A 20,337-nucleotide genomic window follows, 5' to 3' on the forward strand; every position below is an offset into this window, starting at 1 on the left:
AAATACAGCAAATGGGGCTAGTTTTAACAACAATGTCGTAATTCATACGTCTTGCTCTGATCATTATTCAGGATAATATAAGTATATTCAAATTGATTATTATTAAAACTATTGCCATGTATGTCATGTTACCGGTTATTTCCGTCGGGAAAACTTCACTAATCCATTGGTACAATTTTCAACAAGATAGGATAGAAATTACAGGGGATAACCTTAGGCCCGAGACAGACGAGCGAGTTCCCAAACGGTCATGTAGCGGTCGTCAACTTAGGCATTGAAAAATCGACACTTAAGGGTGTTATAGACCAAGTCTTTCCGAGATCTGCGTCGTGCCCTGCACAAGACAGGCTTTCGGCGACTGTGATGCCGAGAATCATTCGTGAATGTATCGCGTTGACGACGACGACGACGACGCATCGTTATACTTTATCCGAGAAATATAACATTTCAAACGTTATCTCCTGCGTTTTATTCTTTTATTAGTCTTACACGACAGAAATGCCCGCGCGACAAAACTCGCTCGTCTGCAGCATGTCTTATATACCGATTTCCGGCGAAGGAGATAATTTGAAATTATAATTGTTCATAATTACGTATCTCTTCTTGGTGTTTAGAAGATGCTGGAATTCTTCCTAAACTTCTAGGTACAACACTTTCAATTTCTTGCTCTGCGTTGAACCTGTACACTGCGACGGTTCAGCTCGGCGTGTTCGAGACAGCTCGAGACCTACACTAAGCAACTAACGCAACACACGAGACTGGCGGTAATCCAGTACAATCCTGACCAATCACGACTTTTGGTAACATGGCGCAGCCTATCCGAGATTACCATTATACCGCCAAAATTAAAATTGTTCATCCGTGGGCTCCTCTGTATATATATATATCAGGAGGTGCGTATCTCATTCTACTGGAACGCAGAAGAATTAAGAAACTAAATAGCGCTTTCTCAGTGCTCACTTTATTTAAATATTACAGGAACTACCTCGCGACGCACAGTGGTCTCTCCATTAACAATCTAGATCTAGCAGGACAAAAGTTGCAAGTCATACATAGGTAAATCAGTAGTTAACCCACATAGCACAGAGACGTCTCAAAGACGTCCGTCGCAATCGTTCAGACGTCCCGAACGTCCCACGAACAGCTTACATACATGATGAAAAATGATGAACATCGCTAGATTTCTAGACGACTAGTCGAGCCTCACCGGTAACTTCAGGAAATTGTCAAGTGGCAGAACCAAATCTTTAATTTAATGATTGTATATATGTTTAATAACAATAATAGTAAATATGTTTGTAATAAAGAAAAACTTCAAAATTATCACTACCAAAATAATTTCCCTTTTATGTATTAAAATTTACAATGTCAACTTAAATATCCACGTGGCGGTAATCTATACATATCTAGGGGAATAAATCGTGGTGGAAACGGTCTTAACGGTCCCATGATAGCAGGATGTCTATTAACTCCAAGAGGAACTTGTCCTCGAATTGGGACCAACGAATTCGGTCCAACCATTATCGATCTCGGTGGAAAATTCTGAGCAAAGAAATGAATGAGTTTTATATCATGTCTGAATTATCGTATTTTTATGTAAATAAAGTACCTACTCCATAATAAATAGGAACAGGAATTGGTTCAATGTAGTGTTGTATACTTGGTTCCCTAGACCTATTTCTTTTTCTTCTCTCCCATGGACTGTCTCTGGATTTATCAGTTTTCCTCCTGTTTCGAGAATGATCTCTGGGCCGCTCTCGATGATCTCGGTAAGATCTGTCACCATCTTTCCGCTCTCTACTATGATCTTTCTTCCTATGTAAATAATGTAATAGTCTGGTGAAATACAATTCGAAGAAATGTAATGAACGCAGATACATGAAAGTGTAATAATAGCTTTTACCTATCACTTCTGTAACTTCCTTCATCTCCATGCTTAGAATCGTCATACCTGAAAGAGGGTAAACAAATTAGTAAAAAAAATTTAATTACCTAAACAATTTCAGATTCTACATTAACACATTTAAAATAGCAAGTTTTTGTACATTGTTTACACTTATGTTTAACTTATGTTTATATTGCAATACTTTGTGTAAAATCCAAGCACGAACCTGCGGTGATGGGGCGACCTGCGCCTAGGACTGTGACTTCGGATTCTTGTAAGACTCAAGGATGCCGAATGCCTTTTCAACGTTCCCGACTTGTTTTCTAAACATTAAAATATCCATATTTGCGAAACAGAAGTTGTAACAAATCATAGCAATTTGAAACAATAAACATACCTGAATTTTCCAAATTCACAGTTACGACAGTCCGATGTTCCTCAACTACTTCTGTTTCACTTATTACTCTCTTTATTTCTTCTCTATCAAATATTGGCTTGGATCCCTCTCCTACAGTTAAGTTTAGTAAATTTAATAATAGAAAAGCAATCGTATGTAAAAATCGGGAAAGCATTTAAGCAATACTAGCAACTGTGACAGATCTTGAAGATATTAACGTCGCTGCTCAGATAAACTGACTCGCTTTGAATAACTGTAAGCCAAGTCATTGCGTATTGTCAATTTCAAATTAGTTAAATAAATTGTTGTTAATTTATATGATTTTATATACTAAAAGTATGTATAAATTTATTTGTCATCCTCATAAATACAGAGTACTTTACATAATTAAAAATGGCTTACAATTTTTTTGAGTGGCAGATATATTAAGAGAAATTTATTTTTTTAAATTTTAATTATTATGATGACATTAGTTTAATAAAACTCTAACTCTAAGTATTTTGTAGCAACTGATAATTTTTAATTTATAGTATAATATTTTTTTCTTTTTCACATAGCGTATACAAATCACATTAAATAATTTTTAAAAAGAATGTAGCTAAATTCTTGGAATGTTACTCATTGTCTATTACGAATTTATTACAAAAATATAAACATATCGATACGCCTTTCAGCATAATTCAAATAAAGTAGTTTAATTTGTGTGTAGAAGATTCATGATTCCACAATATAGTCTTCCGCTAAATTATTCTACTTTTAAATTCCAACTAAATTAAGTCTACGAGTACTCATACTTTAAAATTCAAAAAGAACCTATTTCCAATTGTAGTTATTTATTTAATGCAAGCAAATAAAAGATGAATAAGAATAAGAAATACCACACTATGCAAAAATTTGAAAAAATTCTAAGATTTAATTTCTGATTTCGTTCCTTCCAGTGTTGGAGCCTAATATTTAATGTTTCACCATGCCTCATCAGTTGTTGAATGTCAAGATTGAAAACATCTTCCAAGACGCGAAAATCTTCCAGTTGGTCTGCGTTTAGTAAATAAAGCATTTAAAAAAAAAAACACTTATTTGGACATGCACACATTCCCAAAACCAGGACACAAGGAGAATGCACAAAACGTGTTTGAACTACGTTTTTGGGAGAAAAATTAATTTATACTAAAACATATTATATTCATTAATAGTTAATATATCTGAAGCATAATTCATTGTGCAAACTCGTAAGAAAAAAAATACTGTACATAAAGCAACAAGCAAGAGATACGTTAAGCATAGCAATCTTAAAACAGTCAATGAAAAAAATTGTGCTTACATATTGCACATTATGAGATCAATACAGTGATCCAACGTTGTAATCCAAATTTGCTATATCCTGGACGAATCAAAAATACGTTATTAACTTGATGAACAAAGTTGAGAAAATTCTTGATTACAGGGGACGCAGTATGAGCATAAAGTCTGGAATCTTCATGACTGTACAAATCGGTGACGAGGATGCCATTCTTCAAATGTAGCATTTGGTTAAGTAAAAACATAGAAATATTTATCTAGACTTCGATAATACAATTAAACAGAAACTGAATGGATTCTAGAAAATGGAAAGTAATGCCTCACAGAGAAGAGACATTTTTACATTAGAAAGCATACAATGTTGTCAAACTTCAATTTGTTGATCATGATTTCTAGAAAACCCCAGAGTCATCTTCCGCGTTGAGCTTATTGTCCTTTGTGGTACTCGTTCGCTGAATGTAGGCAAAATTCTTAAGAAATTCAGGTAAAAAAGCAACATGTTACCCGCTCTTCTTTTAAGCACCACATCTTCCTTGTTGGGTATATCTCGCTTAAGTTCATTGGTAGCTGCTCTTCCAGGAATGTTTCTATGAATATCTACTTTGATTTTGTGAAGTTCTGTTGGACTAGTTTTTGTGCTTTCAGGTCCTTTAAATAGGGGCGTTGTACCACTTGATGTTTCAAACCTAAAGTGTAGAATAATATTATTGGTATATATGATTTAATAGGTTTGTTCTTTACACGTACTGCAATTTAACATTTTCATTACTTCTTGAAACATATTGTATTGAATTTATAATATAACACTATTTTGAAAAATTATATCAACTAAATTTGATATTTTATACAAATACAAGTTAACACTTCACCAGTGAACTTTTCTGGATACAACCAAAAACATATAAGACAGGAAATTCCACTACCCGACGATGAAATGTTAAAATTGATCTTTGTCTATGAAATTCTCCAGAATGGGGCACTGCGTCTACTTCAACAGTTAATAATTAAAGACAGTTTATACTTACTTTTTAGAAAGCACAGTAACTTTGGGTGTATAATGCTCAGAAGTTCTTCTATGCCGACTAGGTGGAGATTCGCTTCTACTCCTACGGGGTCTGTTGCATCTTCCTTCGGGAAGTGGTAAGCCCATATTACGAGCACGTCGTATCTCATACTCCAAAGCCATTTTTCTTTTCAGTCTATTATGCCTGATCATTTTTTCTTGTTCGATCATCCATTCGCGTCTACGCCGTTGCCTCTCCTCTTCCGTTCTTGCGCGTAGAACCGCGTCACTATCTTCATTACCCGAGGGCTTAGGTTTTTCATCACAATCCGAATTCCTCGATGTATTCCGTTTCATTTCTATATACAACGTAGCAAAGATAGATTATATTATGTATCCGGTATCAACGAATTTCCTACTTGGTTAGCCAAACGCAAAATTTGAATAGGTTTGTACTTTATGCCGAATTGATATAAAAGAAATTAACTTGTTATTGCGCAGAAAAATGATGAGCAATTAACAGAATAAACAACAAATAGAAGCATAAGAATTAAATGTATGAGTATTATTTATAAACTTTAAGAAGAAAATGCCGCGCACACGTGCCAACAAGTGCTCACTACCCCGAATGCAGCAGCCAACTGCAGTCAAAGTACATAGTGATGCGCGATATTTATCGATAACTGCATATATCGATGTTTGTACAATAGGGTGGTCCTTATTTTACAACATCCGTTTTTTTTGTTCGCACCTCCCTAAATTGTGATACTTGATAAGAAAATAATATATGCAAAATTTCAAAGTGATTGGACAACAGGAACCCGTGCCACATTTGAGTTAGAACCCGTGCCATAATTTTGAAATTTTAGTGATTTCTCGTCAGTTTCGAACATAATTGAGGCAGTGAGAGCAACAACGGACTAAACCACACTGAATTGTTTTTTCCAATTTTATATGGTTAGTAGATCCTATTGGAATACATTATTAGTACTAATTCAATTTCGAAAAAAATGTGGAGGTTAGTCCGTTGTTGCTCTCACTGCCTCAATTGTTTTCGGCTATTTTTGAAGTATTAATTAATCGTTTAGTTGGACGAAAGGACCTGAGGAGGAACTTCGAAAGATACCCCGGAGTCAGAGGAGTAGGGCGCTCAGAGGGCACAATGAGGCACAAGCGAGGAGCGACTTTGTAGAAACGGCAGATCGAACTTGTTAGCAATACAGCCAACATCGAGCTATCCATTAAAATCCAATCTTAGGAATTATCCAGAAAGTGTTTCATTCCATTTCTTTCCTTCATTGAAATTCCCGCGCAACTGGTGAGCTGAGTTCTCAGCGCTCCACGGGCACGGACCCGCCGTTCAATTTAAAATTCCCCACGGAATCGCGCGACACTCTGCAGTTTGCTCTGATGCAAGAAAATGACTTGGATTGGTTGTTTCTGGTTGAAACCAAGATAGCTCTATAAAAATCAACCAATCCAAGTCATTTTTTGACACCAGTGCAGATTCAATACTAGTGATCCTCTAGGGAGCGATCGGTATAACCGCAGCCATCTTGGAGCAAAACCGGAAATAAACATATTTATCTCTTTCTATCAGTATTTCTCTCTCTCTTTCTATCAGTATTTCTGTCTCTTTCTTTTTTACAGTTTCTTTCTCTGTCTACTTCCGCTTTTGCTCCAAAATCGCGACAACCAATCAGCGACGATAAACGTTGTTCCGATCATTTCCTAGAGGATCACTAGTCAATGCGAGTTACCGAATTCGCTATAAATACCCATTAACTTGCACGCTAATTTGTATATCAATAAACTAGATTATTTAGTTTATTTAATACAATGTAATATAAAATTTTATAATTTCAGAATAATATAACAATTGTATCTGCAATAAACGTTCTACAAATATATCACCATTATTCTTTGTGTTCAATTTTTCATCCCCTTCACTACCTTCCCCCACCCCCCTAATCAGACATTCCCTACTTCTAATTAAAGGGCTATATGTTAAATAACATTCTGGAATGCAATATTAATAAAAATATTTTGTATCTGGAATATTCAATGTATAACTATGTTATAGAGACACTGTAATAGTGTCTCTACTATGTTATTGCCTTCAACGCCCCCTTGACAAGTTAAAAACAATTTTTCGATTGTTTTCTGTAATAAGCTACATGTCTTCAAACTTTTAAATCCAAGTATTTGATGCTTTTTTTGAAGTATCACCGAAAGTTGGATGAAAGCTGATTGTACCATGCCGCCTGTTGATAATTCACCGAGGGGAAATATGGGAGCATTCGAACTTGTATATTCAATGAAAACTAACGATACAGTACCAATACATATTTATAAATCTACAAACACCGGAATTACAGTTTGTATAGCAGAAGTTGAAGGACCTGTTGTTTGTGGCTATTTTTGCCTTGGTAGGATCCTTTATCTTTATACCTGCCATTTTCCTTCAGATGTGAGCGTCTGTTTCAATATAACGTGTTCGAAACTTAGGTACCGAAGCACACGACGATGATGGGCTGCCTCACACATTGGAACACCTTATCTTCTTGGGAAGCGAAGACTATCCGTATAAAGGTGTTTTAGATTTGTGGGCTAACAGATGTCTGGCATCTGGCACCAATGCATCGACGCAAGTCGATTGTACTTTTTATACCATGACAACTGCTGGTAGCGAGGGATTTTTGTCCCTAATGCCCGTGTACCTCGAACATATTCTTTATCCAACACTTACGGTATAATAATATAATCACTTATATATCACGGAGAAGAAGCCATAAGTTTCTGTTCTTTAATGCCATATGCCAATTATTAAAATTATTCTGGTGCATATTCTTATAGGATTCAGGTTTTCTCACAGAAGTGCATCATATTAGTGGTAAAGGTGAAGATGCGGGCGTGGTTTACTGCGAGATGCAAGGCAAAGAAAACATAGGAGAATATTTGGTATACATAGAACTATTTCGAGCAATGTTCCCTGGACAATGTGGTTACAAGTCCATCACTGGAGGTAAAACATTATTCTCTAAATGGAACAGTTTCTTTTCTATTAAAATTAAATATTAAATGAAACGTTACTTTGGTATTAAAGAATTGTTACTTTTCCTGTAGGAGCGTTAAAGAATCTAAGAGAAAGTACCACTAATGAAAAGGTCAGGCAATATCATAAGGAATTTTACAGGCCAGAAAATTTGACACTGGTAATAGCTGGGCAAATCAAACATGCCGATGTATTTAAAGCATTACAATCTTTAGAAAAGAAGATAATGTCAAAAGTACGCAAACTACATCTTTTTATGCTTCAACATATTGCGGTCTGCAGTTCAGATTATGCGTAGTTCTATCTTGTTTATATGCAGGGTGTATAAAAAATTATGGACACCGCTTGCAGGGGTGAATCTACATCTCTTAATCGATGGAAATTTGTAAAAAAAATTTGTCGCAAAATTATTGTATCGTTGAAAATTAATGAGAAAGTGTTTTTCACATCAACGTGCTCTACTCCATGAGACGAAAAAGAGTTCGAAAGAAATTATGTGCCGCGAACGCATTGTTTCGACGCAAAGAATTATTAAATAGTCCATCACTTTTTATACAATCTGCACATTGATATGTGGCACTTAATTACTTTTTTCTTATACTGATAAACCACGTGGCAGCCGAGTGCCATTGGTAGACCGCAAAGTGTTAATCTCTAATTGCTTGTATAACAAAATCAGAATTACATTATGTATATTTCAGGGGAGTAGAGGTTTATTCAAAAGACCTTGGCAAAGTCCGGTTCCACGGCTTACTAAAACTGTCGACTTAGACGTGTATTATCCTTGCGATGATGAAGATAATGGAATAGTAGATGTTGCTTGGCAAGGGCCATCCGCTGTTCACGAAATATATGACCTCCTTGGTTGTACTTTACTTCTAAAATATCTCACAGACACATCGGTCAGCCCACTGCAAAAAGAGCTTGTTGAAATTGATGATCCATATGCTAGTAATGTCGCTTATTGTTGTTGCGAATACTCAGTGTCTCTCCTCTACCTTGAATTGACGAGTGTACCAAAGTTAAAAATTTCGTTAATAAAGGATCAGCTAGTAAAGACGTTAAATGACGTACACGCGAAAGGTATTGATATGAAACGAATGAAAAGAGTCGTTCACAGACGTATTCTCGAAACCTTGAGCAGCTTGGAAAATGATCCTCACGATACGATAGCGTACATGATCTTTGGCTATGCGCTTTATGGCAATACCAAAGAAGATGTAAGTAATTTATAGGATGTGTCACGGGATTTCTCATTCGAGAGTATTTGTACTATAATAACGCCTTCTTAATTCTTGAATTTTAGTTAGATCAAAGATCAAATCAGATTAGAGATCTTAAAAACTTGGAAACTGAAGCAGAATCTTATTGGCTAAATCTCTTAAAAAAATACTTCCTTGATTCTCCGTTCGTGCTCGTTAAAGGAATTCCCAGTTTGGAAAAGAGACAAGAATTAGGCGAGAAAGAAACGGAACGCGTGACTAAACAAATTGAAGATTTAGGTGAGGAAGGTCTACAAAGGAAGGAGAAAGAGCTGCAGGAAGCAATTGCTAAAAATGAGGTATGCATCGCTTCTCTGTCCACCTATATAAGTATTTATTTACTTGTTTAGTATTTCGGTTTTACATGTTTCAGATACCAGTGCCTGATGAAATGTTAAGTTCTGTACCCATACCATCCACTGATCTTATTAACTTTCACTACATTAAAAGTTATACAACAGACACTGCGGAACAACATTTTAAATTTAATGTGTCGGAATTGCCATTTTATACGTACCTGGACCATGTTAACACAAATTTTATTTATGTACATATCAGTCCATTATTTAATCGTACATATTTGAAATAGACCACTTCACACATTGCGGACGGCGGTTGTAATACTACGGAGCAGAGTTGGGCATTATTCGAAATAAAAATCTATTCGAATAATGCCCAACTCTGCTACGGAGGCATTCACATTGCGCTTTGAATCCCGCCGGACGCAAAGTGGTATTTATCAATTGTTTAATTATGCATTTAATCTTTTTTAGATGTGTATTACAATGAATACATCGTCTGTGAAAAGAGAGCTAAGGCCTTACATTCCCTTATTACTAGAAGTTATTACGGTGTGTCCAGTAAAGCGAAATAATCAACTTATTCCATACGAAGAAGTAGTGACTGAATTAGAAGCAGATACTGTCTCAAGCAATACTAATATTGGAATTGGTAAACCTTCAAAATTTTCGTGCGGATCATACTGTTATAGTGCCTATTTGATGCTTCATGTAATACATACATTATACATTTTTCTACCAAATTCTACTTTTACTACTGCTTATTCTTCTCAAACGAATATTTCCGTTACTTAGCTCGAAATGGAAAAATATGAGAAAGGCGTTCAGTGGATGAAGGAGCTTTTATATGAAACTGAACTAAAGCCCGACAGATTAAAAATAATAGCCGCAAAAATGGTAAACGATGTTGCTCAGGTTAAAAGAAGAGGGAATAAAGTCGTTGGTGATTTAATGAAAGGATTACTGTATAAAAAAGGTAAAAATATCAACATTTTAAGGGGTTTCGTAGTATTTTTATAAAGGTTATTGTTAATATGATCTTCAACTTTTAGATAGCAATCAGTTTACGTCAAGTATGCTACGACAACAGAAATTCCTTAATAGCGTCTTGGACCGCTTGAATGACGAGAAAGGGCAGAAGGAAGTTGTAGCAGAAATCGAATCTGTTAGAAAATGTTTAACAATGCCTGAAAGTATGACACTGTACATGGCGACTAACGTGGATAAATTAACTGTTCAAGTACCAAATGTTTATAGTGCATGGAACAATCACTTCTCGGAATTGAACGCAACAAGCAAAACTAAGTACATATTACTTTTGATACTTAAATATACACCGGCATCGACGTATAAATTTCAAATATATATTTTAATTACACAGGCTTGAAGTTACTCCTGATTCGGCATTGATGAATTCTCCGAACGAAATCTCAATTAATGGCTGCGTTACGGGATTAGGTGCCATAGAGTCCTCGTTTTTATGTCAAAGCTGCCAATGTATAAATGATTACGAAAATCCAGATTTAGCTGCTCTACTTGTTTGTTTACAATACTTGATACAATTAGAAGTGAGTAAGCAATAAACTCTATCACATGTTTATATTATTTAAAACTTATTTCTCTTTTAAAGGGTCCTATGTGGAGACTGATTAGAGGCCAAGGTCTTTCCTATGGATATAACATCTATCCAAATCCAAACGAAGGCTTATTATATTTAACATTTTATAGGTCAACGAATATCGTAGCAGCATACAAGGAAGCAAAGTCAATCGTAGTACGTATATATTTTTTATATCATAAGTCAGTGATTCCCAATCTGTGAGTTGCGAACTGTTTTCTGGGGGGTCGCCACGGTAATGACCCGAAACACAGCCCTCAGTTATTGGTCCTGTACAGCTTATAAATCTGCTTTAAATAAATTTTAAAAAAAGATATTCGTATAACTTAAATGTCCAGTAAAAAGTCCTGGAAGTTTAAAAAAGATTCATTACGTAGTTTGCTTTTAATAAATTTTCCAAAGACACCTTTACTTTTCGGGCCATTACCGTGGTGTCGTCCTAACTTAAGTTAGAATTATGTATATTCTGAAATACCTATTTTTAACGTTTTCTTTACCCTATTAAATGTTGCCTTATCTTATATGGGTGGAGGGGGGTCGCAGGTTATTTGAATATTATAAGATGGAATTGCGACTCGAAAAAGGTTGGGAAACACTGGCATAAGTAATTAAATTTATAGCGTTTGCAAAAAATGTTTGTATTCTATTTCGATTGTACTTTATCTTTTATTTGCACGATTACAGGAAATTCATACTTCTGAAAGTAAATGGGAAAAATTATTTTTTGAATCAGCAAAATCTTCCTTAATATTTGAGATTATTGAAAAGGAACAGAGCGTGGGCGACTTGGTGAACCAATCATTATTATTGTACTTTAAGAATGTACCGCATAATTACACTCAGCAAATGGTACGTCGCATATCTGCGGTGACAATCGATGATATGAGTCGCATAGCATCGCAGTACTTAAAACCGTTATTCGATCCAAAAGAATGCAAAACAACTGTCGTTTGTCACCCGTCCAAAGTCACAGAAATAGCTGATGCATTCAAAACGTGAGTAAATAATTTTTTATAACAGCTTTTAGGCATTATTTCGGCCGTCGAAGTTAATACTCGTGCGTATTTTGTTTACAGATTGAATCACGATCTTAAACTATTTAACTCCCTTGAAGAAAGTTACCTAAATGAATGGTAATTCCGAAGTGCTGTTAATTGTTCACTAAAATCTATTACACAGCAAATCTACGGCATATTCTTTTCCCCGAAATCATTGTCTTAAAAAACAATGCTATTGCAATTGTTACTTATTTAAGAAATACTTGTAGATTCACGGACGTGAATCGTAATTAATATAAAAAAAACTAACGCGTAATCAAGTCTAATCACGAATACCACTGTAAAATGCAGTGAAGAAGCATTTACTTTTATAGTAATTAAATACTTTTGCAAACTGAATGTATTTATAAATTTCCCACTGCCTTCCATCCTATACGAGATCCCGATATTTAAAGTACAAGTTAAAAATAACTAAAATTCAGTAAAATACGATAAGAGATATCTGGATGATAGGAAAAGGATACAATTGATTAAATTAAAAATACTGAAATAAATATTATTGCCTGTGAGTAATATACATATAAACAACATATACATTTATTTTCAATCCTTAATATTAGCATTACTACAGGAATTATGATACAGAAATATCTTTTACTTCTAGTGCTGACACACCTTTTTGTTTAATCGGTGAATAAACCCCGCCGTAAACTTGTAAACCAAGCATCGTAATATGTGCAGTATCCAATGGTTCTGCAGCAGGTACTTCTCGACCACGATAATATGGTTTAAAATTCGCCAGAGGCAATCTTAACACCGAGAATTCGGTACTCGACATTGGTGCCTACATTAACATATATTTCTAATAAATGTTAAGAAACTGGAGATGACTGATAAATTGTTTGCGATAAATAAATCTCTTAGACATTAAACAATCTAAGATAAGATATTAAAATTTACCACAAAGAATTGTTCGTATTCTACATCTTCGTTCGAGTGAAGACCCTTGTGCCTAAGGACAACTTTGTAATGACTATTATTACCCTGTCCTCTGCAAGTAATCTCTATATTTTTAAAACTAGATAAATCAGAATTCGTCATTGTTCGTACTCCTGCAAAGCCAGCACCGTTTGCTTGCGGATTCAAAAGAGTGAAAAATATGGCATGTTGAAAGACTTGAGTTGTTTGCAACACCAACGCAGCTTTCGACTTTCCGACTGTCCTAACTGTATCGGATATTTCCGTCCAATTATCCACATTGTCTATAGTCGTAAAGTCATAAAGTATCTCTTTGTGCCTAATTAATTATATAAATAAAAATGTATTTTATCGCAACGGTTTTAATACTTCGTATAATTATTTTTCAAATCTTTTCATGTAGAAAATTTCGAAGATAAAATGAATACATGTCTTTTAATGTACAACAACTTTGTCAAATATTAGTAATAAAACTTACGAATTACTCAATTTTGGCAACGCAGTAACGGGAGTTGCAAATAGGTTATAGTAAACGCGAATAAGAAATGCGAGAAGAAATTGTACTGTTATCATGATTTTTAGTTAATATAATACTTTTCACTATCCCGAGACCGGAAGATATTCACCGTAAACAGAGAACAAGTTACGTATTTTGTTATTTTCTACGTGTTTACATAGTTGCATGATACGGAGTGATAACAGGTTTTTTTAATAACAATGTTATATAGCACGAGATATGCAAGAATTCTTCACACAACATACGATATTCTTTAAAATAGATAAATTAATTGTAATATACAGTAGGCGGAAATTTTTCTTTAACAGGGAAGTGTTTCACTTATTTTTAATGCTACCACCGATAATTTCATTTATTGTATTTCACTGATGAATTATTAGTATTTGAAAAAAAAAGAAAACACTTTCTGATCCATACATTATCCTTTTTAAAATGAATAGTAGTCGCGTCGTCGTCTTCATTATACGCGCATATTCAAGATTGTCATATCATACACAATCGTACAGTAAACATAATCGATACAACGCGGAGATTTATCAATAGTAGAAAAATAGAGAAAAATCATTGCAGAAAATATTAAATATATATTATGTATGAATACAATATCCTGAAGCAACAGTTTTTGTAACCAAAATAATAAACCAAAAATATATCGATTATTACATTAAGTATATATAATTATAAGGTACAACTCACCCTATTATTGAATGAAACATTGAAATAGTTGTAATAATACAACAAATGCACTTGAAACTCATTATTGTGAATAAAATCAGTAAGTTACAGCTCGATGTAATTTAAGTGCGCTGTCGTCTCAGTCACAATTTAATTTATTAGAGAAGTGACATGCACTTCCATACCTACTATATACACACACACTGCGTCTGATTGAGTCACAAGAATCACGCGCAATATTTTCGAACTACATTTATGTAATAAATTCGCGCGATAAATTGAAGTTCGTACTGATACCCTATTCGAAGCAGTTATGAATTGTTTTATTTGCAAATTCATAAAAATTAGAAATATTCCATTTATTACTGTCGAACGTCCTAAACTTTGTGCAACCCGATATATTTGCTGTCGGTTTAAAAATTGACATAAGAAAATTATACAGAAAATATTGAAAGATTCGAGTAGAATGAGTTTCTGTGTGTTATCACAGTAATGCGAAGTTATAATGAAACAAGCGTGCACGATACGTATAGAGATAATTACGTGAAACATGACTACTAACAACTTTTCCGCGTGAATCACGTTTAATCACTCAAGTCCGTCTATACTGTCTATACTGTTACGAAACTGGGGAAACAGGGAACAATAGTTGTCGCTTCAAAACGGTTCTAAAAGATTTAGTTCAACGTCTAGAGTTTTGAAAATGAAATTAAAATTCTTGTTGTGTATTCGGACGAGGAAATAATAATTCTGTTAAAGCTGCGATAGAAATATTTATTTCAATCATGAATTATTTATATATACAAGATGTGGAAAGTATGATGATGAGTAATTAAAGCTCAAAATGTGTTTAAATAATAATAATAATATATGCCAAATTAAAAAAAAATATGTTGCCTTTGTCTAACACCTCGGTGTTTTCAGAGTATTTAAATTTTACGATATGTATGTATTGGGACGACCGCTTGCTTCACACGGCCCCAAAAGCGTTAGTAAAATTGGACTAAAGCAATGTGTTGCATTCTTTTAATTTAATTTGCCCTATATATTGATCTTTATTTAAATACTACACTTAATCATAATTAATTTTCAATAAATTCATTGTTGCACTTCGTTTGCGTGTAAAACTATTGCTTTAGAAAAAGAAACAGGATTAGAGCTAATTAGAAAGTAGCAGCAAAGAATCCGTGATATCTTTCTTAAGCACTTTTGTACAACTGAATATAAAATGGGAATAAAATCACGAAACACATAATTTGGATTATATAAATTAACGTAATACTTCGGTATTGGCAATATGAACTCCATGCCGGTCAACATAATATAATATTATACACAAGAATATATCTTACTAAAAAAAACTAATGAGTTTTAGACTCCCCTAAGTAATGTTTAGAGTAGCAGCAATAGTAATATATATTAAGTCTGTTTTCTTTGATCATTAAATTGGAAACACTGCAGAATTAGCAATTATATTGAAAATCAAAACAGTTCTTCCAGTCGGAAAGAAAAATATAACTATACGATAAACATTTTTATGATCTATGTAATATGAAAGTAGGGTTGCAATTACGGAACGATAGAGGCGATATTAATTTTGTTTCATTTACGCTATTTTATGACAATTTTTTGATGCTATTTAGAAGTTTCGGTGTGTTACCAACAATCTTTTTGTATCTAAGTTTATAGTACAACAGCTTCCAAACTGTAAATTAGATAACAAACACGATCGGACGTGCCCAATCTCGTTACACGAATTTAATTTACAATGGTAAATATTTATCTTATTTGACCGTGTCACATTCATATTTATCATATTTTCATGTGTTTAAGTAAATATCTCGTACAATGCACCTTGTACACGTATACCGTAAGGTCTGTGAGTACAACATATTGTCTAATAATTAATTTCTTTATGCAACAAAATGTACGACCTATAGAAAATATATGCAAATTACAATAATCATACAAAAGCTGTGTAACATTGAGATGTTGATCCCAATGCCAATACAGAATTATAGTTATTAATACAATTTATACGTATATGTTTATACTGAGCTGTGCCGTCGTACAGCATATCTTTGTAAATCAATTCTAATTAGAAAAGAATTGATATCTTTCGTTAAGTAGGTCTGACATATCAAAGGTTAAGGATAAAGACAAGAGACTATTTGCTTGCTATACTTAGTATAAATCATATATGCATTAATAGTACCGATGAATCCGTGTATCTATATACAAACAAATAAAGACCTAACAGGAGCAGGAATCTTTGCCACCCTGTTGTTCGTTAGATACTCCTTGAAGATTGGTACGACCTGGTTGACTGGGATTGTGTTGAACTCCAGATTCCGCTGCATTTAGATCCAAACTGTCAACAAACGAGTTGTCATGTGTACATTATCCACGAAATGAGAGGAAACAACATTAATAAATTCCTTCGCAATATACAGGGTGTTGCTCTACCTGTAGTCAATACTCTAGGGGGTGATTATACAGGCGAAAATAAGACGGGAATCAAGAGTTACGAAATTGCGGTAAAGGCTTCGTTTTCGAGAAAATTGACTTTGAATTTCAGCTAAATAGAGAATGTCCGTGTTTCTCGAGAGAGTCGGGACTCCCGAAAGTGTCGGAATTTCCGAAAATTCCAAGGACCCGTTTAATGAATACGACATCACACATTCAACAGAGGCATTTTCGAAGTACAAACATCAATCACTCCTAATAATTCGAATCCGGACACTTTCGGGAATCCCGAAACCCTCGGGAACCCGTCCCGATCCCGAGAAAAATTCTCGTCCCGACCCGACCCGACATTTTTTGGTTCTCGCACACCTCCAATAAATAGTAAAACCGAATTTTGAATTTAATGCGGAATTACTTTACAATTAAATTTATTTTTTGCCAGTGCCAAGGGGGAGGGGGAGCGCCCACCCCTGCCTCACCTTCGCTACGCCCACGACATTAGTATTTAACTGAAATTCAAAGTCAATTTTCTCGACCCTTAATTTTCGTCTTATTTTCCCCTGCATATAATCACCCCTTAAAGTATCGACTCTAGTTAGAGTAACACCCTGTATACAGCACGATAAAAATATATTTTACTCACCGTCCGTCTTGTATACTTTGGAATATTTTTTTTGCTGTTTCCAAGAAAGCTTCTTCAACATTATGTCCTCTGATGATATAAAAAATAAATAAGTTTTACTGTATAACATTTTTAATTATCTTAATTGATCCTTAAATATAATTTACTAGCTTTACTACTCGGCTTCGCCCGAAATTTAGATTCCGATTTTATAAGAAATTTTTAAAAAAATTTTTTTCTTTTTTTAAATGGTCACATTCATCTGGATTAGTTAGACATAATAAGCTGAGGCACATTTCGTGATCCCACAGTTTATTGTTCAAAAGTTTTTAGGCGACAGACAAACACACAAACATATAAGCTTTCTGCTTTATATATTAAGATATATAAACTTCCAACGTGTCGTTGTAAAGATATAATTCGATTAACTAATTAATGGAGAACGTGTTATAAAAATTTACATTAACCAGTAATTTTAAAAAATGAACCAATTACTTTGTTAGTTTTATAACTTAAGCGATAGCTCAGTGTAATATTCATACAATCAACTTCGATTAGTTATTAATTCGACAAGTAACTCACGTCTTCGCGCTGGCCTCGACAAACATGAGACCGTTCTCATCCGCAAATTGCTTCGCCTCTTCGTAGGTAACGTCCCGCTGAGCTTCCAAGTCACTTTTGTTACCAATTAAAAATATAACCTGCAAACATGCTGCGTAAAGTATTTCATTACCAATGCAACACAAATCTACTACTCATAGAATATAAAGAAATACATCATTCAACAGTTGCGCATCAATGTAGTTACACTTTACAGACGTAAATACCATTATGTAAAATATCATATTTTGCATACAGTGCTTGGATTCGTTAAATTCCTTGTATCTGTAAGCCAGCTGCTAAGATGATTATAAGTCGAGCGTCGAGTAATGTCATAGACCATTAATGCTCCAGCCGCACCTCGATAATACGACCTACGGCACATGTACATATTACACATCATTGTATCGAACGCTAGAACATCCAGATAACGAAAGCACCCATTTATACCTAGTAACTGCTCGAAAACGTTCTTGGCCAGCGGTGTCCCATATTTGTAACTTTATTTTCTGCCCTGCTACTTCAATGATTCTTGTTCCAAACTCGACGCCAATAGTATGCGGGCAATCTGCCATAACTAAAATATAAAATGAATTACCACGTTCTTATGCGACGGCGTATCGGAAATAAATCAGTTCGTTTAATTTTAAATTCTACCGTCTATCATACTTTCTCTTAAATCGAACAAAAAAAGGTGTCTCCAGATCGGCGAACAAAAGCTGTTATTTTGTATAAATTAACATTATATAAGGTCACTATTAGCGGGATTAAGTAGGTATATGGAAAATACATATACACGCAAATCTAATTTATTTAAAGGGATTATTTTCAATGACGCTTATATATTTTATTCGTAAGCGTCGTAATTTTGAAGCGAAGCGCGGCGACCACGCATCGCTCATATGACAGAACAGCAGCGACTACGCATCACCCGTATGACAGAACAGCGCTGACGAACATTTCGCTTTGGTCGCTGTGCTTCGCTTCGGTATAATGGGCGACAGCCTTTAAGATACTCGTGACAAAGTATGGCTAAGAATTAAGTATGTATAATATTAAAACTAAATTCTGTTCCTAGCTTATTTAATGTAGCAACTTACATTTCTTTTCTGTAAATTGATGCAATAAACAAGACTTTCCTACCCCCATATCTCCTATAATGATATATTTAAAGATATAAGAGTAATTATAAGGACCGGTTGACATTTTGAACCTGTAAAAAAAATTCTAAAATGAATAATCTTCATAAAACTTTATTACAATTTCGTTAGATTAGGCAGAAATATGTCGAGCAGAATGACAAATGAAATGTATGGAATAGGAAGCATGCAGACATGTTAAAATGTGATAAACTATCAATGTGATATTCATAATCAAATTTATTGAACATGTATATTGAAAAATGTATCTCGCGTGTTTATAAAACATTAAAGTGATATGCGCACCATACACAATTACTATAAATATTTTTTATTCAGTATGCATTGACCGGTCATATTAGGCCGCAATATAGTCCACAATGTCACAACATGACAGTTATACTGCAATAAATTAACATATGTATTCATGGCTGTGGTAGAAACATATACATCTGCTAAATACTATTGTAACAATCACATTATGCCTCTCTACTAACAGAATATTATTATAGTTATACAGAATTTAAGAATTCCATGGACACTTTAAAAGATCAATGAGTTCCTTGTAAAGTTACATACATTAATTAACATTATATTAATCATTGATATTTCTATGAATTATCATGTTTTATAAATTCGTACGTGGACCTATGAAGCAAAATAATGGAATAGAAACAGTATTCGCATATCCATCGGAGGATGGAGTTTTCAACGAATGAATAATGATAAAGTAACAACAGCTTATAATGGTATCGCTTTACTGTCGCTGGAAAGTGTCACGACAGCTGGGAATTACAATGCGAAAATGCACGATGATGTTAGTCGTTAGATTCGTAAATGCAAGCATTCAAAGCTGGATTTCCTGATGACAACTGTTCTACGAAGAAAAAAAAAAGTCTCCGATGTCAACAATGCAGGCCCCACTCACCGTTTTGCGAGCTCTCTGCCGTGAAATGTTCTGCCGCAAGTTAAATCGCAAGGATTTCTGTGAATTGTTGTTGCTACATAAACAATAAGCTATTGCACCGAACGAACAAGCAACAACCGTAATAACGCGAGCGTATTACAGTTCTTTATAACACGCGCAATATGGCAGATCACTGTCGCTAATGACGATGGCGGCGAATAAACGTCAAACCACCTGTCACTGGGTTTCTAACTGTTCTAGCTACTGACTTCTGCACTCGATCTTTAATCGTCAACGGTGCGGCAGAATTTCTAGAATAAATTAAGAATAAAGAAGTTGCGCTGCAAACAGAACGTTTTTTAATAGAGAGCTTCGTAAGACTACAGAATAAATGGACAAAGGTGGGTATCATTTGACCATAATGGTTGTAATCAGAGTTAGGAACTATGGGGCCTAAGTAATGGAGGGGGAAACACCTACAGGAGCGGTGGTAATGTGTGCGCGAACTGACGCCAGCGCCAAGCCAGTCAAGTGGCTCCAACGCGAAGCCAGCCACGGCCAACCAGCGTCGACAATTTATTTTTTCGGCGACGCTGGTTGGCAGTGGTTCGCTTCGC

At 34.7% G+C, this 20,337-nt stretch overlaps 4 protein-coding genes and 1 long non-coding RNA gene across 8 annotated transcripts; 2 read left to right on the forward strand and 3 right to left on the reverse strand.

Annotated features, from left to right (window-relative positions):
* Nucleotides 1–1,258: 1,258 nt before the first annotated feature.
* On the reverse strand, nucleotides 1,259–5,177 carry LOC143379025 (uncharacterized). 2 transcript variants are annotated; one of them, XM_076831316.1, is made up of 7 exons: nucleotides 4,607–5,177; nucleotides 4,086–4,267; nucleotides 2,283–2,393; nucleotides 2,112–2,208; nucleotides 1,904–1,951; nucleotides 1,614–1,836; nucleotides 1,259–1,542 (listed from the first exon to the last, which is right to left on the reverse strand). In XM_076831316.1, exons 1-7 carry the CDS (start codon nucleotides 4,939–4,941, stop codon nucleotides 1,369–1,371), a joined length of 1,170 nt encoding a protein of 389 aa, XP_076687431.1. In that variant the 5' UTR covers nucleotides 4,942–5,177; the 3' UTR covers nucleotides 1,259–1,368. The 2 variants fall into 2 exon arrangements, with proteins under 2 accessions (XP_076687431.1, XP_076687432.1); XM_076831317.1 differs by having other exon boundaries at nucleotides 1,264–1,542; nucleotides 1,614–1,815; nucleotides 4,607–5,176.
* Nucleotides 2,897–3,352, forward strand: LOC143365934 (uncharacterized). Its single transcript, XR_013084622.1, has 2 exons — nucleotides 2,897–3,014; nucleotides 3,130–3,352. It is a non-coding gene; the product is annotated as an uncharacterized LOC143365934 (long non-coding RNA).
* A 1,558-nt stretch (nucleotides 5,178–6,735) lies between the features above and the next one.
* LOC143366350 (uncharacterized protein C05D11.1) lies at nucleotides 6,736–12,215 on the forward strand. The gene is made up of 14 exons (XM_076807392.1): nucleotides 6,736–7,013; nucleotides 7,093–7,334; nucleotides 7,441–7,609; nucleotides 7,711–7,874; nucleotides 8,341–8,859; nucleotides 8,946–9,200; nucleotides 9,275–9,448; nucleotides 9,675–9,911; nucleotides 9,996–10,176; nucleotides 10,253–10,505; nucleotides 10,582–10,768; nucleotides 10,831–10,974; nucleotides 11,503–11,813; nucleotides 11,895–12,215. The coding sequence occupies exons 1-14, from the start codon at nucleotides 6,824–6,826 to the stop codon at nucleotides 11,953–11,955; spliced, it is 3,087 nt and encodes a 1,028-aa protein (XP_076663507.1). The 5' UTR covers nucleotides 6,736–6,823; the 3' UTR covers nucleotides 11,956–12,215.
* Nucleotides 12,216–12,351: 136 nt separating this feature from the next.
* LOC143366352 (uncharacterized) lies at nucleotides 12,352–14,452 on the reverse strand. Of its 2 annotated transcripts, none has more exons than XM_076807397.1 (3): nucleotides 14,008–14,452; nucleotides 12,777–13,113; nucleotides 12,352–12,660 (listed from the first exon to the last, which is right to left on the reverse strand). In XM_076807397.1, the coding sequence occupies exons 1-3, from the start codon at nucleotides 14,067–14,069 to the stop codon at nucleotides 12,451–12,453; spliced, it is 609 nt and encodes a 202-aa protein (XP_076663512.1). In that variant the 5' UTR covers nucleotides 14,070–14,452; the 3' UTR covers nucleotides 12,352–12,450. The 2 variants fall into 2 exon arrangements, with proteins under 2 accessions (XP_076663512.1, XP_076663510.1); XM_076807395.1 differs by lacking the exon at nucleotides 14,008–14,452 and adding an exon at nucleotides 13,273–13,914.
* A 294-nt stretch (nucleotides 14,453–14,746) lies between these two features.
* On the reverse strand, nucleotides 14,747–20,136 carry Rab14 (RAS oncogene family member Rab14). Of its 2 annotated transcripts, XM_076807393.1 has the most exons (7): nucleotides 19,742–20,135; nucleotides 18,775–18,887; nucleotides 18,125–18,251; nucleotides 17,931–18,048; nucleotides 17,657–17,775; nucleotides 17,096–17,164; nucleotides 14,747–16,357 (listed from the first exon to the last, which is right to left on the reverse strand). In XM_076807393.1, exons 2-7 carry the CDS (start codon nucleotides 18,878–18,880, stop codon nucleotides 16,240–16,242), a joined length of 657 nt encoding a protein of 218 aa, XP_076663508.1. In that variant the 5' UTR covers nucleotides 18,881–18,887; nucleotides 19,742–20,135; the 3' UTR covers nucleotides 14,747–16,239. The 2 variants fall into 2 exon arrangements, with proteins under 2 accessions (XP_076663508.1, XP_076663509.1); XM_076807394.1 differs by lacking the exon at nucleotides 18,775–18,887 and having other exon boundaries at nucleotides 19,742–20,136.
* Nucleotides 20,137–20,337: the final 201 nt, after the last annotated feature.

Source organism: Andrena cerasifolii, chromosome 2 (genome assembly GCF_050908995.1).
Source record: "Andrena cerasifolii isolate SP2316 chromosome 2, iyAndCera1_principal, whole genome shotgun sequence".
NCBI classification, from domain to species: domain Eukaryota; kingdom Metazoa; phylum Arthropoda; class Insecta; order Hymenoptera; family Andrenidae; genus Andrena; species Andrena cerasifolii.